This window comes from Carlito syrichta, unplaced genomic scaffold (assembly GCF_000164805.1).
Source record: "Carlito syrichta isolate Samal-C Ts95f unplaced genomic scaffold, Tarsius_syrichta-2.0.1 Scaffold311834, whole genome shotgun sequence".
Taxonomy (NCBI): domain Eukaryota; kingdom Metazoa; phylum Chordata; class Mammalia; order Primates; family Tarsiidae; genus Carlito; species Carlito syrichta.
The window spans coordinates 104,073-129,305 of record NW_007255930.1 but is presented as its reverse complement, the minus strand read 5'-3'; the positions used below and the strand labels follow the sequence as shown (position 1 = coordinate 129,305).

The following is a 25,233-nucleotide window of genomic DNA, read 5'->3' as shown; positions in this document are numbered from 1 at the left end:
AATGAAAAGGTTAAGGAATTTTAGAATGACACCTGAGAGCCCATTTCAGTATAAGAGGCCCATCAACAAAAACATACATGTATGTTTATTGTATTGACCAGAATGACATCCTCATTACCAAACAGCTTCATGGTAGTCTGTCTTCATAAACTCAGTTCTCACTCTATTAATCTCTTTTCTCAAAATAAACCTAATTCAGGTATCTTAATTTTACAAGATTATATATTGGATAATAAAATCCAGGCCTTGTGTCTTGTTTTAGCCATCAGAATTTCTCCTTTTATGTAAATCCTTGCTCTTTCTGGTTTAACCCTTATCGCCAATTAAGTATGGAAAACACAAAGTTGGAGTAATTTTATGTAACAAGTTTTGCTGAAGTTTGGGGGGAAACATACAGATAGTATTTAAAGATAATATATTTATAAAATGACATATGCCATTATCAAATTAAGATATATATCAGAGGTGCCAAAAAAATGCATACACTTTTTTTTTAGTAGGAGCCACACTGTCACCCAGGCTGGATTGCTGTGGCATGTTCATGACCACTGTAGCCTTGACCTGCTGGGCTCAGGCAATCCTTCCACCTCTGCCTTCCAAGTGGCTGGAACCATAGGTGGCATGCGCCAATACACCTGGCTAATTTTTCTTGATTTATTGTTGAGACGAAGTCTCACCAAGTTGCCCAGGCTGATCTCAAACCCGTGGGCTCAGACAAACCTCTCGACTCCACCTCCCAAAGTGCTGGAATAACAGGCATGAGCTACCGCACCTGGCCTGTATGCACATTTCAAGAGATATTACCTATGTATTACTTTACAAAGTTGAATTGAATTACAGTAACAATGTGTGGTATGATGCCCACTCAAAAGATGGCATTTATCAAACGAATGCTAGCATCACCATGTGACGACAGGCAGGGCAGTCAAAGAAAATGGCAGAAGCACACTTGTCGTTCAAGAAGCACAAGATCATTTTGTGGATTTTTTATTTTTTTTTTAAGTCAGAGTCTCACTTTGTTGCCTAGGTTGGAGTACAGTAGTATGCTCACGGCCACTGCAGCCTCAACCTGTTGGACTCAGGTGATTCTTCCACCTCAGCCTTCCAGGTAGCTGGAATCACAGGCATGCACCCCTACACCTGACTAATTTTTTGATTTATTGTAGAGGCGAGGTCTCGCCATGTTGCTCATGCAATCCTCTTACCTTCGCATCCCAAATTGCTGGAATTACAGGCATAAGCCAGTGCTTCTGGCTCGCAAGACCATTTTTAAGTGGTATTTAAAATCCGAAAACGTTGTGGAATACAACCACAACAGAGTTGTGTAAGTATGCAACAGAACCTCCAACACGCCTAACAATTGCACACATTTGTGATAATTCAAAACTGAAATGGCACGCACACCAATTCAAGTGGACACTTTGGTAAACATTGCTCAAGCAGTAGTTCACCATAATCAGAAGTGTCTGGACGCTGATAGTAACTACTTTGAGCACCTTTTGTAATTGCAGAAGTCAAACATGACTTGTATTCATCTTTTGTTATAAGTATATATTGAGTATTACAATTTTAATACAGTTTTTTCCTTTCTTAAAATGTGTGTACATTTTTTTTGGCACCCCTGGTATATAAAGAGAAAATCAGAAACCGTTAAGAAATTTCTTCAGTTTCAGGACAGAAAAAAGAAAAAAATTAATCTACTCAATTATTGTATGCATATTTGTTGAGTTATATACAGTTATTTTAATTATATAGAATGAATTATGAATAATCAGAAATAAAACCAAAATGTCCCATTAAACCAGCAACACCAATAAACACATTACAGATAAACACAGATCACATTTATGTGAACATTTTCTTAAAAAAAAAAAAAAAGTCATCCATTGATTTTTATCATCTGTGGCACAGCCAAACCTAAAGAATCTAGAACCCACAGTTAACGGCTGTTACTTAAGTAACCGAGACCAGGACACAACAAAGAAGTCACGAACTCTTAAAGACAGTAAAAAAAGATGACCTCTTATGTAAGAATGAAATAAAAGTGGGTTAGGTATAAATATCTTTTGAATGCATGCATTGCAACTGTTTTGTAGCTTGAATTACTCAAAGAAGATATTGGAACAATTTTATATATTGAATTAGATAACTGAAGCTTCTATATAACCCTAATTTATTAATCCAATTCACAAATTCCAAGCACTTCAGAAATGAAGGCCAAATTTCTTGAGATGAAATAATTTTACATATCTTTTTATTTCTTCTTCCGCTCCGGGCCACCACAGCCTCGACCTGTTGGGCTCCGGCGATCCTTCCACTTCAGCCTTCCAAGTAGCTGGAACTACAGGCATGCCCTACCATGCTGGCTAATTTTTAAATTTATTGTAGAGATGAGGTCTCGCCAAGTTGCCCAGGCGGGTCTCAAACCCGGGTTCAGGCAGTCCAGTCACCTCAGCCTCACAAATAGCGGGATTATAGGCTGAGCCACCGAGCCTGGCTATTGTTTTAACTGACAACTCTACTTCCCCAGCTTGAGTGACTCTAGAAGCTACTAAAAAGAAAAATGGCTACAGATTGAAGTTATCGTCTCTCAATTTTGAACCATGTCTATGTTTTAGTCATAAATATGGTAATAATCCCTATTATGTGTGTGGTAAAATAAATACCCACAAATGTGAGTCATGCCACTTTTCATAATAGACAGCAATGTTGCTTAATTTCATTACTAACTGATGTATAAGACTCCTCAATTCTATTCAGTGTGAACATAAAAGCTATTTCACTAAAACCTGAAGCCTATCTTGCTATGGTTGGATAACAGTGGGGAATATAAAATACAGAAGTCAAAATGTTTTCTCTGTGAGGTTCAGCAATCTTTTCAATGAGCTTTCAGTAAAATTTTATATTCCTTTTGTATTTTAATGAACTAGGCAGAAGTTTGGAAACTAAAGTAACTTTTTGCCCCTTTCAAAGTCTTCCAAAGGCACCATAATTATTTAGGGAAGAGTAAATTATCTCCTCACCTCTGGGAAAAAAGTCTTACTTCTGGTAAGAATGTGCTAAGCCAGGTAATAACAAAAGACAACTTTTGTCTACCTTCCTTCTGTTTTTTTTACTATCGGCCATAGATTTGGGAAGCTGAGGTGAGTGGACTGCCTGAGCCCGTGGGTTCAGAAAACACCCTTTGTATGTTAGAAGCCCTTGAGATAATTAGGGTAACTTGGTGGGTTTGAGACCTCTAGCATCACCACTGCGATCACTTTAGCTGAGAGATCACAGTCCTCCATGACTCATGGATACCAAGCTAGTAAACCCATTCTAATAGTGAACCAGCCTCTGTAGACACAACCCTTCTAGTGCTGTGCTGCAAATGATCAAGGGCAATTTTAGAGTGTGATTATTGTGCCTATAACTCCGAAGACTCAGCAAAGTTTAGCTCCAGGAGGAAAGAGGTCAATTTTCAGTATTAGCTTAATAAAAAAGACTACAAGTTACTCATTTTTAGACATGGCAAGAAAGAGAGGGCTCAAGTTCTAGGTAACTGTGTGACTTGAGGAAGGGAAGGTGTTTGCTCACATGATGGCACTGAGATTTTGTTCATTGTCAAAGAGCTCTTATTAAAAATCATCTAACTCTTTAGCTTCTGTCAGAAAACAGCCAAAGAGACAGTGGTAGAAAAAACTAACATGAGTAAATGTCAGCTTCACAAGAATTAATAGCAGATCATTTTATGGAAGGCTCACCAAATATGCTCAAGAGCTCATTTTAAAGAACCGCCATCAAAAAACTCACTGAGCCTTTTATGCATTAGTCAATATCTTCTTTTTTCAGGTTAGGTTGAGGCCTCTGACCTCTTTTTAAATAGTCACCTGTGAACTCCAGGTTTAAGTACTTATGTTTTTAGTCAAGGATTTGAATCCCAACTTTGAGAAAAACTCCTTCGCCAATCCTGTTCTAGATGAAAACACCTGTAGTGCTGTATGCCCTAAAGAAATTTCCCAAAGTAGTTTAGTTTTCAAAAAAGCACCAAAAGATTAAATAAAAAGAATTAAGACAAAGTGAAAAAATCCTTATTTGATGAAGGGCATGAGTTTGAAAATCAGTCCCCTCACACTACTCTGGATCTATTTGCTTTCATAAGCACACCCATTAACACATGTACACGCATGAATTGCATGGAATCTATTTCTTTCCTGGCTGCATTCTTCAGGCAAATGATCTTAAGTAATAAGGGCACTGAGATTTTTCTTCTTCAAGCTACTGACCTGGTAACCTTGGAAGAAGTTAAGAATTTCCTTAACTCCAGTATTGTAGGCCAGGCCCTGCATTCTGACCACCGTGCCAGGCTGTGGAGGAACACCGCTAAGATTAGCAGCTGTAGGGAAGTAGCCAAGACTATTAGGCGAACCTGGGGGGCTAAAGGGAGAGAAAGCACAGTGAACCAACAGAAACAGACAATGTTGAACACTTACTCTAAAAATATTAGTTACTTAAGGAAACTGACTTTCTCAAGAGTCTTGTACTTCTCAAAGCTACCTTTCCTAAGGCAGGTAAGAATGCCATAGCAGTTCTGACTTTTTTCACAAAAGTCAAGAGTTGAAAGACAGTGAGGTTAAAGCAGAGTTGCATGCAGGGTTCCCCACGTCTCTCTGAGCTTATTAAATGGAAAGGAGAGAAGTAAGCCTCAGTCATTCCACCACAAAGCACCACTTCCAAGGCCCAGCTCACAGATGACTCACTGGCTGAGTTATGAGAAATACTAAGGCATGAAAAGGCATGAAAACAAAGGACTAATGGGAACCACCAGCAGAGACCAAAAGTATCCAAAGTGATTGCTCCGAAGAATAGCCTGTTCTACCTACATATATAAGCACATGTATATCACAGCAAGCAAAATAATATAGTGCCCATGAGTTTTATATACCAATCTGATTCTTTAAAATGGGGGCGGGAGGGCTTAAAAGGGATACATAACATATGAAATCTATCATCTTAACACAAGTGAAAATTTTGATGTATTAGTCCTCTGATGTACCTGCAGCAATGATCTTCAAGGAACACAAGCCAAGTGAACACCTAACTTTATGTGGCAACTTGGGTAATTACCATATGATGCAACTAATTTCACCCTATCCCCACCCAATCTGTTTTCTTTCACAATTGGTGGCCAGATACCTGTAATTAAAAATATATATAGGAAGCCAGGTTTGGTGGCTCAGTCTGTAATCCCAGCGCTTTGGGAGGCTGAGGTGAGTGGATTGCCTGAGTCCACGGGTTTGAGACCCACCTGGGCAACTTGGCGAGACCTCATCTCTACAATAAATCAAAAAATTAGCCGGGCCTAGTAGCGTGCACCTGTACTTTCAGCTACTTGGAAGGCTGAGGCAGAAGGATCGCCGGAGCCCAGCAGGTCCGGTCTGGGCGACAGAGTTAGACTCCAACTCAAAAAATAAAAAAAAATTAAAAAATTAAAAATATATATATATGAAATCTGTTTAAAGGACATTAGTTTAAGGAAGTATATAGACTCACAACTTTGGATGATCAGCCTTTACTCAAATTTCTAAATAGGTAACCATCCCATTTTGAAGACAATTAACCACAAAATAGGAGGACTATAAATTGCTGAGATTAAGCTTCCCACATGATCCTAAAAGATGGATTAACAGAAATGATATCAGATGTGCTGAGAGTTCCAGACTCCTATTAGCACAGTAACCCTGAGCAAGTCATTTAATTTCTCTGAACTTCAGTTTCTTCATCTGCTAAATGGGAATGATTCACACCTTCCTAATTTCACAGGACTGCTCTTCAGATTCAATGATTTAACATATCAAATAACTCCATAAACCCCATAGAAGTCTATATATCTCACTTTTGCTATTTCAATCATTATCATTCTATTTCTTCTTCTTCTTTTTTTTTTTTGAGTTGGAGTCTCACTCTATTACCAACGCTAGAGTGCAGTGGCACACTCACAGTCACTGCAGCCTCAACCTATTGGGTGCAGGTGATCCTTCAGCCTCAGCCTTCTAAGTAGCTAGAACTACAGGTGTGTGCTACCATGCCTGGCTAATTTTTTTTTTTTTTTTAATTGTAGAGACAAGGTCTCACCAAGTTACCCAGGCTGGTCTCAAACTCCTCCCCTAGGCTCAGGCAATTCTTTCACCTCAGCCTTCCAGAGTGCAGCGATTAGAGGCTTGAGCCACTGCACCTGGTCTAATTCATCATTTTTTAAAGTAATGGGAGTCTGATGATATTATTTGACCTCAAGCTGCCCTTAGCCTTTGAAGTCTCTAGGCAGTAGTCCTCAACTAGTTTGCAAATTAGAATCACTTAGGAAGAATTTTATAGCTTACTCTGAGGAGAACCTACCCAAACAAATTAAAAGTCAGAAACTCAAGAGAGCCAAACCCAGATATTAGTATATCACATATATTTTAAATGACTCCAAGTAATCCCAGTGGAAGCTATGGTTGAAAATTAGTGTTTAGAGATTTCAAGTCAATTTATATTCAACCGTGAGACTACAAACCAGGGGGATACTGATTTTTTGGTCCGAGGAGATGTTTAGCCATAGTTCAACCATGCCTCTTCATTTTTAAAGAGGTAGAAATAGAAACTAAGAGTTAATTTCCTACCAGTCATACAAGTTAGCTCCAAACTGTAAGAAACATCTAGATTTTTCAACTTCTAGTTCAACACTTTCCACCTCCACAGGTAGTATTCACTAAAAGACCATATTTGTTCATGTCAAAAACCTGATAGTATGAATCTAATGCTTAAAACCATCAAGACCTCTCCACATGTTTCTATACTAGATACTCGGACTTTTTTATAGTAGATATGAAAGTCAGGTCATTTACACAGCATACAACTTACTTTCACAGATTTGTCCTGGCATATTCTATTCCCTTTGCCTAAAGACTGTCTATAAATTATGTCTGGGGTTCCTAGTACCTTCAAATTACAGTCAAAATAAAAATAATAGGGAAAGTAAAAGTACAACAGGGCACGAGAATAAGAATTTTCCATCAATTAAATTCTAAATCTCAAGGCCTTTCATGGATTACTAAAGTAAGTATCAGCAAAAATAATTTTTTTTTTTGAATTGGAGTCTCACTCTGTCACCCAAACTGGAGTGCAGTGGCCGCTCCCAGCCACCGCAGCCTCGACCTGCTAGGCTCCAGCGATCCTTCCCCCTCAGCCTTCCAAGTAGCTGAAACTACAGGTGCGTGCTACCACGCCCAGCTAATTTTTGATTTATTGTAGGAGATGAGGTCTCGCCAAGTTGCCCAGGCAGGTCTCGAATCCACAGGCTCAGGCAATTCACTCACCTCGGCCTCCCAAAGCACAGGATTACAGACCGAGCCACCGAGTCTGGCCAGCAAAAATAATTTAAATAATAAAAATGACAGGAAAACCATTAACTTGTATGTAGAAAAAAATAGTTTACTAAAAGACGACTTCAGTAAGGTTATAGAAGATCAATATACAAATCAACTGCATTTCCATATACTACTATGAACAACAAAAAGAGAAAAATCAGTTCCATTCACAATACTATAAAAAAAAAACCTACTCAGAAAAAATATAACAAAAAGTGCAAGACTTGTATACTAAAAACTATAAAACACTGTTAAAAAAAGATCATCTAAATGGAAAGACAGTCCATGTTCATGAAAAGAAGATGTAATATGGTTCAAATTGGTCATACTACCCAAACTGATCTACAACTATCCAAATTCTAACTGACTTTTTGGCAGAAATTATCAAAGTTGAAGCTAAAATGTATATAGAAATAAAAAGGACCCAGAATAGCCAAAACTGTCTTGAAAAACACAAAGTAAAAGACTTATATTTACAAATTCAAAACTTACTACAAATCAATAGTAATCAAGATAATATGATACTAGCATAAGAATGGGCATACAAGCCGGGCTTGGTGGCTCAGCCTGTAATCCTGTGCCTTTGGGAGGCTGAGGTGAGTGGATTGCCTGAGCCCGCGGGTTCGAGACCTGCCTGCAAAGCGAGACCTCATCTCTACAATAAATCAAAAAGTCAGCCGGGCATGGTAGCGCATGCCTGTAATTCCAGCTACTCGGAAGGCTGAGGCGGAAGGATCGCCGGAGACCAGCAGGTCGAGGCTGCGGTGGCCGGAAGCAGTTACTGCACTCCAGTCTGGGCGACTGAGTGAGACTCCAACTCAAAAAAAAAAAAAAAAAAAAAAGAATGGGCATACAGATCAATGAAACAGAATTGAAAGGACAGAAATAAACCTTTAACATATGGTTAACGGACTGTTTTTTTGTCTATTGAGGCATTTATTTACATATATTATATCACTAGAAAAGAAAATCCAAGGTTTCCCCCTCTTCTGTGTCTCTGTCTTGCTTTGTCAGAATCTGTGATGGCAGCTGAGGTTGTCAGTACAATAAAACTACCTGATTGAATTGGAGCAAATTATTCTGTATTTTTCTAGATCACTGAGTTGCACATCAAATCTAGGGCAGATAACTCCACACTTGTTTAACCAGCCTGTGAAGTCCATGATAATTTTCCCAGCTCTGTGATCAATAATTTCAAATCTGTCAATGTAATCACACTTCATCATCAAAGTTAAAAACTGGACAATGACTGTGGAGCACAATCAAATAGGAACCTAGTGGTTGTCTCTCTTTTGAGCATCATTAATGCTCTTCAGAGCATCAGCCAAAACATTCAGGCATATCATTATAGTGTCATGGAAAGATGAAAAAAAAGAACTTATGAATTGATTTTTCACAAGGATTCCAACACAAGACAATGTGGAAAGAATAGTTCTTTCAGTAAAATGTCCTGGAATAATGGAATATCCACATGCAAAAAGATAACTTTAGACCCTTTTCTCATACATACAAAAAATTAACTCAAATCATACACCTAAATCTAAGAGCTCAAACCACAAAACACTTAGGAGAAAACATAGGAGGAAACCTTTGTGACCTTGGGTTACATAGGATACCAAAAGTGTAAGGGAGAAAAGGAAGACATGGGTAGGGCTGGGTACAGTAGCTCACCTGTAATCTGAGAACATTGGGACGCTGAGGCGAGAAGAACGCCCGAGTCCAGGAGGTTGAGATTGTGGTGAGCTATGATGGTGTCACTGTACTCTAACTGGGGTAACAGAGTGAGACACTGACTCAAAAAAAAAAAGGGCATATATGAAGAAATTTTACAACTAAAAATTAAAAAACCCCAATTTTAAATGTGAAAAGGATATGAATAGACATTTCTCCAGATACACAACTGACTAAAAAGTACACTAAAGAAGATGCTCAAAATCAAGTAATGAAGAAAAAGCAAGTCAAATCCATGAGATACCCAATCCACACCCATGAAAATTGCTCATTTAAGACACTAAGAAGTGGATTGGAAAAGATGTGAAGAAATTAGAACATCATACATTGTGGTGGGAATACAGCATGATGAAAGTACTTTGGAAAACAGCTTGGTAGTTTCTGAAAAGTTAAAACAGTTACTTGATGATTCAGAAATTCCACTTCTAGATACATACAAAAGAAAATAAAAAAAACAATTTCCACACAAAAACTTGAATGCAAATGTTCATACTAGCAGTATTCCTAAGGGAAAAAGTATCAACACACACCAGCTGATGAATGAATAAACCAAATGTGGCATGCCTTTAAAAAGATGTGATAGATCCATAAAATGGACGAAGTATTCATATATGCTAACCTAAAACATGCTACATAAAAGGAGGCAAGCTGGGCACAGTGACCCCTGCTTACAATCCTAGAGCTTTAGGAGGCTGAGGTGGGAGGACTGTTTAGGCCCATGAATTCAAGAGGCAAGACCTCGCCTCTACAAAAAATAAAAAAATTTAGCGAAGTGTGCTGGCATGTGCCTATAGTCCCAGCTACTCAGGGGAGAAGGGGGGGGAGAGAAGGAAGGGAGGGAGGGAGGGAGAAAGGAAGGAAGGAAGGAAGGAAGGAAGGAAGGAAGGAAGGAAGGAAGGAAGGAAGGAAGGAAGGAAGGGAGTCACAAAAGACTGCATATGGTACAGTTCCATTCATATGAAATATCTAGAACAGGCAAATCTATAAAAACAGGTGGGGATGGGGAAGGGAATACGGCACAGAAATGGAAGGAAAATGGAAGTTCTTAACTAATGGTCATAGGGTTTCTTTTGGGAGTGATGGACTATTCAAAAATTAAACTTAAATTATTAAAGATTAGATTATAAAACTATTCTAAACTTATTACAACTCTATAAATACACTCAAAACCACTAAACGACCAGGGCTCATGCCTATAATTCCAGCACTTTGGGAGGCCAAAGCAGAATTGTTTGAGCCCAGGAGTTCAAGACCAGGATGGGCAACACAGAAACACCCCATCTCTACAGAAAACCAAGAAAAAACAACAACCACTGAACACTTAAAATGACTCATTTTATTAAATTGCTTCCATAAAGCTGTTACTAAAAACTAAGTGCAGCCGGGCTCGGTGGCTCAGCCTGTAACCTGCACTTTGGGAGGCTGAGGAGAGTAGACTGCCTGAGCCCATGGGTTCGAGACCCACCTGGGCAACTTGGCGAGACCTCATGTCTACAATAAATCAAAAAATTAGCTGCACGTGGTAGCGCGCACCTGTAATTCCAGCTACTTGGAAGGCTGGGGCAGAAGGATCGCTGGAGCCCAGCAGTTCAAGGCTGCGGTGGCCGGGAGCGGCCACTGTACTCCAGTCTGGGCGACTGAGTGAGACTCCAACTAAAAAAAAAAAAAACCCAAAAAACAAAAAAAAACTCAGTGCATCTACCTTAAGGCAGTGGATTAGGAAAATATTAGAATTAAAAGCATGAAAATTTCCTAAAACACTCAAAATAAGAATATAAATAAGTCCATGAAATGAGGACTATACTAGTAACTTATCCTAATCTCTATGTTCAATGATTAGTCACTATTTTAGGTGCCTATATCCATTATATCTTTAAATTCCAAGTCTTTTTTTCTTTTTTTTTCTTCAGTTGTAGTCTCTCTCTGTTTCCCAGCTGGAGTGCAATGGCACGCTGATGGCCACCGCAGTGTGGACCTACTGGGTGTAGGTGATCCTTTGGTCTCAATCTTCCAAGTAGCTGGAACTACAGATGTGTGCTATCAAGCCAGGTTTCTTTCTTTATATATATATATACACCGTAGAGACAAGGTCTGGCCAAGTTGCCTAGGCTGGTCTTGAATCCCTCAGCTCAGGCAATCTTCTTGCCTTGGTCTTCCAAAGTGCTGGGATTATAGGTTTGAGCCACCACACCCGGTCTACTTTCTGGTCTTTAAGTGCTAGTATTTATTAAGTCTCATGTGGACATGGTGGCGATAATCTCAGCACTTTGGGAAGCCGAGGTGAAAGGATTGCTTGAGCCCGCGGGTTTGAAACCAGCCTGGGCAACTTGACGAGACCTGTCTCTACAAGACATTAAAAATTAGCTGGGTATGGCACTATGCATCTGTAGATCTGGCTACTTGGAAGCCTGAGGTGGAAGGATTACTGGAGCCCAGCAGGTCGACACTGGGGTGGGCGTGAGTGTGCCAATGCACTCCAGCCTGGTGACAGAGTGAGACTCCAACTCAAAAAAAATAAGAAGAAGAAGAAAAAGAAAAATCCCACTTCTGCGAAATTGTCCTAAGGAAATACAAGCATTTCAAGGATCACCATGAGCTTAAATAGAAAAAAAATTAATAGCATAGATGCCTACAAATAAAGGAACTTTCAAATTATTATGCATCTTTACTCTTGGGGTATTATAAAGAAAATTACTAGAATGAGGTATGTGTGTGTGTGTATATATATATATATATATATATATACTCAAAGGAAAATGGACACACTCGCAATTTTAAAAAAAAGAAACAAGTAGACAGTACATGCTAAGTGTGGTGAATTATCTAGAAACACACGTAGGTATATATTATAAAATTAATAATAATAGTTTCTTCTGGACAAAGAGCTGTATAAAATGGGAGCATTTTATTTTATTTTTTAGAGTTGGATTCCTGCTCTGTTGTCCAGGCTGGAGTGCAGTAGCATGCTCCAGGCCACTGTAGCTTCAACCTGCTGGGTTCAGGCGATCCTTCCGCCTCCGCATTCCAAGTAGCTGGAACTACCAGCATGTGCCACCATGCCCGGCTAATTTTTTAATTTGTTGTAGAGATGAGGTCTCACCAAGCTGCCCAGGCTGGTCTCAAACCCCTGGGTTCAGACAGTCCTTTCACCTTGGCCTCCAGAATGCTGGGATTATAGGTGTTAGCCACCGCTCCCAGTCCTATTTTTAAAACTACTAGTAGAAAAAAATTTAACTTACAGGCAGGGATCCAAAATTACAGAAGGCATTAAACCATAAGTGTCAGTTCCTCCTGCCTTAAATTGGACTGCCATTCAAGACTTGTGGTCTCGTTTCTAAGGATTCCTTTTTCAAACAGCACCCAGATGGCAAGTCGGTGATGGAACTGAATACTCTGCAAGTGTATTGTAGGCACAAGAACTTCACCAGGCATTCAGAGGCATAATGCATTCCACTCCCAACATTCTGATGATGTAAGACAGGTGAACAAAGACCTTCTTTATAACCAGAGCCCACCAGCAGCAAGCGACTGTCACGGGTCCAGCAAAGGTGACAGACTAGAGTCGGGCTTGGTGCCTGACACAGTACTCAACCAGGAACAATTAGCTACTCCTGATTCTGAACATTTTCAAGCCTTCAAAAGATGGCTAGTTGGCGTGGTGGCTCCCACCTGAAATTTCAGTCCTTTGGGAGGACAAGATGGGAGGATCACTTGAGGCCAGGAGTTCAAGATTGGCCTGGGCAACATTGCGAGACTCCGTCTTTCAAAAAACAAACAAAACCATGATGGATGGCTTGTTGATAACCATCATGGATTTTTCCCTATTCTTCTTCCTCAGTAGATCAAAAATTAATTTTAATAGCATGTTTTTAAAACTACTAAAAAAATAAATGTAATTTTAAAAATGCTACAAAAGTCACTATTACTATGAAACTCCAAAGTTCTTACTCCCCAGTGGGAAACTCTATATTGGAGTGTGAAGAAAAAAAATACAACAAAGCAACAGTGGGATCAGATACGTTAGTTTTAAGCCACTTATTAGAATACTCACAATAGCTTGACGGGAAAAAAAAAATTTTTTATTTAAATTTTGAGCATTATTGCTTATACCAAAGTGTACTGCTTACACCAAAGTAAAATTTTATTTTAATACAGTGAACTGGCTAATGGCTAAACAAAATTTCTTTAAAAAAAATTTTTTTAAAGCCGAGCTCGGTGGCTCAGCCTGTAATCCCGCGCCTTTGGGAGGCTGAGGTGAGTGGATTGCCTGAGCCCGCGGGTTCGAGACCCGCCTGGGCAGCGAGACCTCATCTCTACAATAAATCAAAAAATCAGCCGGCCGTGATAGCGCGTGCCTGTATTTCCGGCTACTCAGAAGGCTGAGGCGGAAGGATTGCCAGACCCCAGCAGGTCAAGGCTGCGGTGGCCGGGAGTGGCCACTGTACTCTAGTCTGGGCGACAGAGCGAGACTCCAACTCAATAAAAAAAAAAAAAAAAAATTTTTTTTAGAGGCCAGACTCGGTGGCTCAGCCTGCAATCACAGTACTTTGGGAGGCCGAGGAGAGTGGATTACCTGACCCTGTGGATTTGAGACCAATCTAGGCAACGTGGCAAGACCTCATCTCTACAGTAAATGAAAAATTAGCCAGGCATGGTAGCATATGCCTATGGTTCCTACTGCTTGAAAGACTGAGGTGGTAGGATTGCCAGAGCTCAGCAGGTTGATGTCGGGGTGGCCGTAAGTGTGCCACTGCACTCCAGCCTGGGCGATGGAGTGAGACTCTAACACAAAAAAAACTTTTTTTTTGGAAAATAATTGAGAATGAGAGGTTATTTATTACATATCCAAGTTAAAATCATAGGCAATCAGACCTCAAACAGACTACAAAAACTTGATCAATTTCATCATTTTGTAGGATCCCGAAGTGTGAAGTGACTTGCTCCAATTAGAAGAGATGAGATTAAAACTCAAATTTCCCAACTCCCAGCTTGACAACATTTGATCCATAATACCCTATTACCCTCCAGAACTTGAACACAACTAAAAATCAAAGACTTAAAACATATGGACGTCAGAAAAATACTAAAAAACCGAATTCTGCATTTGTTTATAGAAAAGATTTAGGAGCAGCCAGGCTCGGTGGCTCAGCCTGTAATCCCACGCCTTTGGGAGGCTGAGGAATTTAGGTGCCTATATTCACTATATCTTTAAGTTTCAAGTCCAGCCTGGTGACAGACTGAGACTCTGACTCAAAAAAAAAAATACAATGTATAGAGATTTAGGAGCAGCCAGGCTCGGTGGCTCAGCCTGTAATCCCAGCACTTTTGGAGGCCAACCAGCCCAGGAAACTTGGCAAGACCTCATCTCTACAATAAATAAAATGTTAGCTGGGCGTGGTGCGCACCTGTAGTTCCAGCTACTTGAAAGGCTGAGGTGGAAGGATCGCCGGAGCCCAGCAGGTCGAGGCTGTGGTGGCCAGGAGGGGCCACTGCACTCCAGTCTGGGCGACAGAGTGAGACTCCAACTCAAAAAAAAAAATACAATTGCTCCCACGATGCATTTTCCTGTCTTATATTCATATGGTATTACCAACTTATTGCAGTGATTACAGCACCATTCTTTTAAAGTTGTATGATAGGCCAGGCGCAGTGACTCAAGGCTATAATCCCAGTATTTTGGAAGGCCGAGGTGAGAGGACTGCCTCAGCTCAGGGGTTTGAGACCAACCTGGGCAACTTGGTGAGATCTCATCTCTACAATAAATAAAAAAATTAGCTGGGCATGGTGGAGCATGCCTGTAGTTCCAGCTACTTGGAAGGCTGAGACAGAAGGATCACCCAAACCCAGCTGTCAAGGCTGCGGTGGCCATGAGCGTGCCACTGCACTCCAGCCTGGGCAATAGAGTAAGACTCCGACAAATAAATAAACAAACAAATAAATAAATAAAAGTCCTATGATAGAAGAAATGAAAAAGAAAGCTGTACACATCAGTGACCTAAAAGATCATGCCGCCAATATATGGTTAAAAAGTAAACTTCTTTCGGTTTGTCTTGAAAGAGCCTTCTTGGTCAGAGATATGACGAGAAGCTGTGGCCTGCCGTGCTAATCTTCCATGCGACAGACAATATTCTTTTGTGAGCTTGGGCACTGGCTATCAAAGGAGTCCTTTATTTCTGTCCCTCATTTCCACTTCCCTCAGAGCCTCACCTGGGATAGTAGGCTGTGTAGTTCATGAAGAGCTGAGTGCCTGCTGGGTAGTACGCCGTGGAAGGCTGCAGTGCTCGTGGATTCAAAAGCACAGAGGGCTGATAAATGGCAGCTTCAGTGGGAATGACTGCAGCAGGAGCTGGAAATGTGTAGGAGGGAGGAGACAGGCCTAAATAAGCAAAGAGAGAGTTTTTGAGGTGAGTTTGTAACAGCTGACTAAAGCCATAAAGTCACTGTTTCATTTACACATTGTACAGAAAGAGAGCACCACAGTTCTTTATACCATCCCAAAAGTTCCTTTGGATTTTATAGATAACACACAGAAATGATCCCAAATGCCACAATATCGACCTTAAAAAACATTCTTAGTCTGAAATCCAGAAAAACCAACATTAGGATTTGAGTCTTCCCCATCATTTCACAACAGGTGATTTCCCCCCCCCCCACGCTCCCAAGTGTCAGTTCCAACCCTTGGTGGAAAGAAACATGGAACTGACATCCAACATAACTTCAAACTAAAGGCAAGATATTTTAAACCTGAGAATTATGCTTCTACTTTATCTTGATATCTACCCTTCAGTACAGCATGAAACAAATAATATTACAATAAAAATCTCTAGCCCAGTTCCATGTTTTACGCCAAAGCATGTGTTATGCCAGAGTGAACGAACTAAAAGGGGTAGATGAGCTCTGCATTAGACCACCTGGAGACAACACAGAAGATGAGTTTTAAAGCTAACCTGTATCTTCTGGCAAGTTTTTAAAAAAACAAAAACCCAACTTGGAAATAACCCTGAAGAAATTGATGTGCAAGGCTTCCTGACACTCAGCTGATAAAAAGCTGGCTCGTATTACACAGAAAATAGGCCCCAACTCCTTTGTCTTCTAGTTTGCCAACATCTTCCAGGCTTAGAAACACAGTGAGACCAGTTGCTGGTCACTAGCTTTCACACGTGGAACAAACACAACTATCCAGCTATTTGCATTCAACAAAAGAAATAACTGAGAAGCTGATTGAATTTGGGGTCTCCATCTTTAAAATTCATGCCTAGAACTACCATATTTTGCATATAGCAGAGACATAAAGGATAACCTTTTTACATGAAAATTCCCAAGATGACTTCCAATTGACATTTGTTTCTATGAGTTTCTACATTTCTATGGAGGTGAAGAAGACAGCCAGTTGAATATGGGTACATAAACAAAAGACCAATGCATTGGCCCTACATTTGACTTTTGAGTGCCTCTTTTATACTGACCAAAACAATTTTTTTTTTTTTTTGAGTTGGAGTCTCACTCTGTTGCCCAGACTGTAGTGCAGTGGCTGCTCCCGGCCACCATAGCCTTGACCCGCGGGGCTTCGGTGATCCTTCCGCCTCAGCCTTCCAAGTAGCTGGAACTACAGGCACGCACTACCACGCCCGGCTGATTTTTGATTTATTGTAGAGATGAGGTCTCGCCAAGTTGCCCAGGTGGGTCTGGAACCCACGGGCTCAGGTAATCACTCACCTCAGCCTCCCAAAGGCGCGGGATTACAGGCTGAGCCACCGAGCCTGGCTCAAAAACAAATTTTTAAGTTATAATCTCTGGTCTTAAAGTGCTCACACAAAGGACAACAATACAGAAGGAGGCATCTAAGGCTTACTGAAAATTATATAGCCTGTGCTCATATTATGCTTTTTTTTTTTTTTTTTTTCAGTTGAAGTCTCACTCTGTCGCCCAGGCTGGAGTACAGTAGCATGCTCACGGCCACCACGGCCTAAACCTGCTGGGCTCAGGTGATCCTTCTGCTTCAGTCTTCCAAGTAGCTGGAACTACAGGCACGTGCCACCATGTCTGGCTAATTTTTTTTTTTTTTAATTTATTGTAGAGATGATGTCTCACCAAGCTGCCCAGGCTGGTCTTAAACCCTTGAACTCAGGCAATCCTCTCACCTCGGCCTCCCAATGTGTGCTGGGATTATAGGCATGAGCCACCATGCCGGCCCCATGTTATGCTTTCAAAACTATTATAGTCCAGTGTCTCATACCAACAAGATAAACATATATAGTAGGCGTAAGTCTGTTTTGCTTTGAAACAAAGGCAGACATTTTTGATAACCAAATAGATTAGATTACATTTTTGTTATTCCTCAAACAAAAGGACAACAAGAGTCTAGCGTGTATATGCATAGACTACAAAATGAAGTTGGTCTTTAAAATGTTCCTTGTGAATTAAGGGGACAAACTTAAAAATATCAGTGAGACCTTAGCAGCATTTCTTCGCCAAATTCGGTAAGAAATTCTTCAGTAGGGAGTGGTAATCCATCACTATTCTACTTGCATTAGTCCTTAAGATTAGATAAAAACAGAAGTAATTTTTGTAAGTTTTGTGGTTGTTGTATAACTAAGCAATCATCTAAAGTGTGTTGGCAGGAAAAAAAAAGTTCAGTAGAACAGGTATAATATTAATATGTATTAACTGGAATTCTGATATTTTAAAATAAGTAAACTATCCTGTTTTTTAAAAAGGCCAAATATGTGTACGTGTGCTCGTGTGTGTGTGTGAGAGTTGGAGTCTTACTCTGTCACTAAGGCTGGAGTGCAGTGGCATGATAACAGCTGCTGCAGCCCCAACCTGCTGAGTTCAGGGGATCCTCCCCACCTCAGCCTTCCAGGAGTAACATGCATGTACCACCATGCCCGGCTAACTTTTTGATTTACTGTAGGGATGAGGTCTTGCTAAATTGTCCAAGCTGGTCTCGAACCCCTTGCCTCTGCCTCCCAAATTCCTGAGATTACTGGTATGAGACACCATGCCTGGCAAGAAATATATTCTTATGTGAAATAAGCATCTTACGTTTTTTCAATTTTAGGGCTATGAGGTCAAAAGGGAAAAAATGAAAGTCTTATGGAAAAAGACTATAAAAATCAGTTCTTCACTAGGAAGAGAGAGAAGTAAAAGAATATCAAGAAAGAATTTGGATCACACATTGATGATGAAATTCCTTTACCTCATAATGCTTGATAGATTATCACGAAAGGATATTGCAAAAAGATACTGACATCAGTGCTTTGTGGACAAAAGACATATAACTTGAATTACTTTAACATAGCTTCTTAACCCAATTATACATTTTCAAAACTTGATACTCATTAATGACCAACTCTTAGATATTCACCAACAGCAAGCAGCAGGTAAATGAAATATTAGCATTTAGAAATTCCAAGGAAAAAAAGGATTAAGCCCCACCAAGTTTTCTACAAATAATACTTTATAAAACAGGATTATTGGCACAGCCCCCTTTTTACTAGAAAGTGGTGTCCCCGAAGCTCCCCATTTAATTGGAATCAAGCACATAAATCCAGTTTACTTTCGTAGTTACCTTTGAACTATATTCTTTAAACATGCCCAACAGGCCTAACAAGTTATGTCTTACTTAAAAGTGAAAACTACATAAAAAAAAATTCAGTTTTTAACATTAGATCCCCAAATGTTCCTTAGTTGCTAACTAGAACTTGGTCACTAGACTACAGGGCTTATTCCTCTCAAATAAGATTCCATATGGCTTGCACCCAGGTGCCAATGAGCAAGAGCATGGCTTGAATTAAGCACTGATCCTGTGATCCAATGGAAACTTTGGCCAAATAATGTACGCATTTATATATACACACACATATATACATATATATATATATATATATATATATTACTAATCTGCTCATTCCAGATACCCTTGAGAACAACAGAAATGCTCTCCAGGTTATGATTTTCAAAAAGTACTCAATGTTCAAAAAGTTAAATGCAAAATGTGCATTAAGTCATCCTTCTTAAAGTTTAATGTGTTTAAAAAGAAAAAAGTAAAAGAATTCAGCCATACTTTTACCTGTAAATGCGTATGAAAATAGCTACATAGCCAGGTTGCCTCCCAGAGTCAGTGCTTATCTGGAGCATACTAAGCTTCAGAAGTCAAGTGCTTATCACTGGAAAAGCAAGGATACAATTTGAAAGGAAGTATCTGTAGCATCTCTAATTATGGGTGTCCACAACCAAGGTCTTAAATGATTATAAGATACTACCGATTTCAGATGGGAAAGCCTTATGTAACCACCTCACCTGCCTCAGAAAGAACCAGGGGCACAGAAAGTTACAAAAGCAGCTTAAGCACCTACCAGCAAATAGCGTAGAATAGCGCCAAGACCCAAGAAAAACTTACATGGTAACTTACATGGCGGTGGGGATAAGCCATTTCGATTTAAAGTGCCCCCCATTAACACAAAGTTCATCTCCTCAGCTGAACACTGAAAGACTTCAACATATCTGTCCTTCATGGTTTTTTTATGGCACTTCTGTGACGCCATAAATGCTCTGTCCGCAGACTTCATCTGGATAAAGGCATCTCCTGATGGGCGGCCCTGAGTGTGTGAGGGAAGAATAAAAACAAAAGGGGACTGTCTCCCTTCAACAAGGAAATGGTTGCTTACAAAACATGCAAAGTGACAATCACCCATAATACGGACATTTTAGTCACAAAATTCAGGTGACAACGTAATCTACTGAAACCTGGCTTGCATTTCATCACCCAATGGGCCAAGACGTTTAAAGAAACAGCTTTGAGAGCTCACAGCTGAAAATGATCCTTTTTGGTTTCTCTTAATCAGTATCAGATTTACAAGGTCTTGAAAGGGTCTCCTTGTGATTGCAGTTTCAAAATATGGGATTGTATATTGGGGTTTATTTCCCTTCTGAAAAATCTATTTAAATCTCATTCAACTGAGAAAACCTAGCAACAGAACCAGTACTGGAGCTTTACGTATCCTCCAACAGGAAACTGAACAAAACAGTGCTCTCTTTGGACTTCCAGTTTCAGTTCATCACTGAGCTGCCACATCCCTTTCATTCTTCCCACATCCCTGAAACCTTGGTTGGAATGTGGCTTGGGGGAAGGAACTGGGAGTTGCAAGGTACCATGTTGGTTGGTGAGAGCAGTATCATCAAGTCTTGCTTGGGATCCTTTCTCTCACCTCCACCCGCGCAGTTCCACCTTGGCCAAACAGGTGTTTAGAAATATTTTCTTCTAGTAATCGCTTGCTAAACTCTCCTACCTAAAACCAAGCCTGCAGATGTGCATTCACAGAACTAGAATACCTAAAGATTCTATTATCTTACTAAGAATGCACATTTGTTGGGAGAGAAACAGTTATAACCAACTTGGAAGACTGCCTTCTTATTTTATGGTTTTTCTCAAAAAGTCTCTTAGGGACTATATAATCCACATTATTACTATGCAAGTTACCCTAACAGTTACCGTACCAGGGAAATTAGCAACAAACCTAGACAAAGATGGAAATCCAATGTTGTGAAGACAGCTAAGAGCTTGTCCATCATCAAAGAAGCATTTTTCTGAGTGTAATCACAATAGGTCACACAGGTCAATGAGAGGCAAATCTGTCTACTGTTGTTAAAGAGCAACTGGTTCCTAGGTTATTAGAAATGGTGACTCAAAAAGAAATCAAACAACTCCGTGGAGATGCTGAACTGTGGGAAATTTTATTCAAAAAGATTCCTACCAGTGAGGCATGCCAAGAGGGTCAGATAACAAGTTGAACAGCTTACAAGTTAGAAAGAGCATGTGCCGGTGTAGAAAACTGGTGTGGAAAGCAAGGGCTCATGATATTTTATGATTGGTTATAACCACTGGCGAGTGCTTTTCCAGTAACACAAGATTATAGTTATAAAAGTGACAAAACAGCCTAGTGAAAAGGTAGGAAATTAGCAATTTAGAAAAAAAAAAATCAGTTACCTGTTGAATAAAAACCTATATTCAACAGATAATGCTCAGAAAACAATTTATTTTCAAAAATTAGTACAACGTTGCTTTTAAGAAAGAAATCCAAAGTCAATTAAAACTACCTGGTTTGTGGGTTTTTTGAATGTTGTTCTGCTTATAACAGCACAAAATACTATTAAGGTTTCCAGCAAATAATATATATTTTTATTTAACCAAAAATCAAGTGACTTTCTTACCTGGTGATTCAAAACCATGTGAACCCCATGAGTGCGAATATCTGTGGAGAACTCCCCCAGGAAGTCCAGGATATCCTCTATTGTGGCTGTATAGGGAAGGCCTCGAAGGCGTATACAGTCTCTAACATTTGTAGGGGACACAAATTGCTGAGGTAGTACTGGAATAATGGGAGGGGTTGGAAGTGGAATGAGAGGGGCCGAGGAGAATCGATTCAGCACCTGTACTCAAAGCAAAACAGAAGTGATTTAGAGCCTTGTTACCCTTCTGATGTCTGCAGACCAGCAACAGCATCACTGGGAAACCTCTCAGAAATACAGAACCTCAGCTCCACCCCAGACATAATGAATATGAATCTGCAGTTTAACAAGAATTCCCAGATGATTCATCAGTGCATTCGAGTCTGAGAAGCAATGATGGAGATAGGGATTCGTGCAGTTAAGCAGGCAAAGCACAATATACAATGAGGCATGCACCACACACAACACAACACACTTAGATTAAGGATATGTCTACCTGAAAAAAATGCATCACTATCTACCACAGGACACATATCCTTAAAGTCTGCCTATTTTAATTTATTTTATTTTATTTTTTTAGTTGGAGTCTCACTCTGTCGCCCAGGCTGGAGTAAAGTGGTATGTTCACGGCCCCTGCAACTACGACCTGCTGGGCTCATGTGCTCCTTCTGCCTCAGCCTTTGCAGTAGCTAGAATTACAGGTGTACACCACCACACCTGGCTAATTTTTTGATATATTGCAGAGACAAGGTCTCGTCAAGTTGCCCAGCTGGTCTTTACCTCAGGGATCAGACAATCCTCTTGCCTCTGCCCCAGAAAGTGCTGAGATTACAGGCGTGTGCCATTACACCTGGCTAAAATCTTCCACTATTATAAAAACCTGAATATATCAATAAATGGAGACTTTTGTAGTCATTTATTAGAAATCACTTCACTAAGTTCACAGTGCTCCCCTTAATATTAATTTCATATACTTCTCCTAAACCTAAGAAATAGAAAATGAGCCGGGCTCAGTGGCTCAGCCTGTAATTCTGCACCTTTGGGAGGCTGAGGTGAGTGGATTGCCTGAGCCCGCGGGTTCGAGACCTGCCTGGACAACTTGGTGAGACCTCATCTCTACAGTAAATCAAAAAATTAGCCGGATGTGGTAGTGCACGCCTGTAGTTCCAGCTACTTGGAAGGCTGAGGCGGAAGGATCGCTAGAGCCCAGCAGGTCGAGGCAGTGGTGGCTGGGAGCAGCCACTGCACTCCAGCCTGGGCGACAGAGTGAGACTGCAAATTAAAAAAAAAAAAAAAAGGGGGGGAAATAGAAAATGATCCAGTAAAGGATTCACAGGAAAAACAGTGACTTTGGATTATATTAAAACGCAATGCCTCATAATAGCACAAAACAGAAAGGCTAAATAATGTCAAACTAAAAAAAATAACTTGGTGACCATAAAGAAAAACAGAAATTTAGTTTCCATGTAAATTTGAGACAGTGGCCAGACAGAAAATCAAGTGATAGGTCAGATATATTTAATTTGGACAGATTGCCCTTAGGCAAAACTCATATTACAAGGCTCTTGTCCACTTTTTTTTTTTTTTTACTTGGGGGGGTCTCACTCTGTTGCCCAGGTTGAAGTACAGTGGCATGATCCCAGTTTACTGCAGCCTCGACCTACTGGGCTCAAGTGATCCTTCCGCCTCAGTCTTTGAAGTAGCTGAGACTACAGGGGCATGCCACTATGCCTGGCGATTTTTTTTTTTTTCTGTAGAGATGAGGTCTCACTATGTTTGCCTAGGCTGGTCTCAAACTCTAGGGCTAAAGCAATTCTCCCAACTCGGCCGCTCAAAATGCTGGGATGACAGGGCGAGCCTCCGTGCCCAGCTTTTATCCACATTTTTATTAGTTTAGGGTATACCAACTAGTTCATAATACTAGGAGGTAAGTCCTTGTACACATGCGACTTGTGGCATCCTCAGGTTTTCTGAGCAACTTAACCCTTACACCTTTGACATTCCATGAACTGAAAATGTAGAAAAATCAGTGAACCTTTCCTAAATGTGCACTAAACTCCACTTCAGTTGTTATCTGGATAAGAGGTAACAAAAATCAAAGAGCACAGCCAAATGTCATGACAAAGAAACAGAAAGACTTTCTAAAAATTACACAAACAATACAAACACAACATAAACACTAGGAGAAGAACAAAAAACTCCATGGGGCTATAGACAAACTCAGGCCAGGAAATGGTCAAGCACTTTAAAATACCTGCTAAATAGGAGGTGCTTAGAAGCTTACTGAATGAAATTATTAATAGCAATGAAGAGAATACAGTGAAGAGCCTATGACTACTTCAACCCTTGGGAAATAAATCTGTAGGGATGGAGAAGTAGAGAGAAAACACACCCAGAGCCAATTTATGGTACATATCTATCTAGAGAGGAAGTCCATTTTATTCTAAAACCAACACACAGTGGTCCTGGCTGTGGGGTAATCTAGTCCTGGTCATGATTTCCATAAAATTGTTCTTCCACATAAGGATCTAAAGTAAAATTCTCATGTTTTTATCTTCTGGGTTGGAAAGAATGTGCAATATTTGAAACCTCAAGAACATTTAGTATGTTTTAGAGATTCAGAGTTTCTGATGCACATTTTCACCAAGGTACAGATTGAAATTTTAAGTCTGTAACTAGTTTAGATTTCAAGAGTACCAATATGACAGAACAGAGAACTAACAAATTCCACCTCTACTGTTTATAGGCATAAAAATCCTTTTGGTGCTTGTTCACATTGCATAATTATTTTAAATCACAATGCAGAAGTTATACAAAATATTCTACGAACTCAGAAATAATACCAAAGGAATCATTTAGATGACCCAGTTTTACTATGGGTCACAGGTAGAGTAAGTTGGAAGAGCTCTGTATAAAGCATTCTATACAATTTCAGCTACAGCTGAAATACAAACTGACCCTTGAAGACATGTTCAGCTGGTAAGTTGAAAGGCTTGAAATCCTACACATGGTTTCATGCTTAGATCTCAGTACATTTTGGAGAAGTGATTGCCCCATTTTGTATCTCAAAAACAACTCTAAAAGTCAGTAAAAACAAGACAGGACATAAAACTAATCAAGTCTCTTAGAAAATAACATTTGACATTAAAAACCTAAAAACTCACACTAATATCCAAATATACACACTTTAAATCCAATTCTACAGAATCAACCAGAAATTGATGAGAGTTTTAAAAGCATAATTATGTAGGAATTTCTCATGATAGAAAAAAAATGTACGCTAGAGGAGTTTCTAAATAAAGTATGTACCTCCATGAGATATAAAGATGAAATTTTGTAGACATGGGTGAGTTTTCAAATGCAGTTTTAAAACAGAATACAGAAATACAGCTACAGCAATATTCCAGTTCTATAAAAGATGCTGTATGTTTTCTGTGTGCGTATAGGATAACAGTGGCTATCTATTGGCTATGGAATGCAAACTGTTTTCCAGCAATTTATATGTTCTGTATTCTCCCAGTGTTATTTTAATTTTTTTTTAGATTAGAAAATATAGCTAGGCACAATGACTCATGCCTACAATCCCAGCACTTTGGGAGGTGGAGGTGAGAGGATTGCCTGAGCTCAAGGGTTCGAGACCAGCCTGAGCAACATGGCAAGGCCTTGTCTCTACAATAAAAAAATTAGCCGGGCTCGGTGGCTCAGCCTGTGACCCCAACACTTTGGAAGCTTGAGGTGAGTGTATTGCCTGAGCCTGTGGGATCGAGCCCCGCCTGGACAACTTGGTGAGACCTCATCTCTACAATAAAATCAAAAATTAGCTGGACGTGGTAGCGCGTGCCTGTAGTTCCAGCTGCTTGGAAGGCTGAGGCGGAAGGATCGC

At 40.0% G+C, this 25,233-nt stretch overlaps 1 protein-coding gene across 5 annotated transcripts in view; it reads right to left on the bottom strand.

Annotated features, from left to right (window-relative positions):
• The window catches only part of ESRP1 (epithelial splicing regulatory protein 1), a 71,140-nt gene that overhangs the window by 12,626 nt on the left and 33,281 nt on the right, over positions 1–25,233 (bottom strand). For 2 of the 5 annotated variants that reach the window (XM_008069161.2, XM_008069160.1), the window contains exons 11-14: positions 21,333–21,551; positions 19,534–19,720; positions 15,327–15,495; positions 4,266–4,416 (exon numbers count right to left, since the gene is read on the bottom strand). In XM_008069161.2, coding sequence (XP_008067352.1) covers positions 4,266–4,416; positions 15,327–15,495; positions 19,534–19,720; positions 21,333–21,551 — 726 coding nt within the window. Of the gene's footprint in view, positions 1–4,265; positions 4,417–15,326; positions 15,496–19,521; positions 19,721–21,332; positions 21,552–25,233 lie in introns of all 5 variants that reach the window. The other 3 variants (XM_008069159.1, XM_008069162.1, XM_008069163.1) reach the window with 3 other exon arrangements.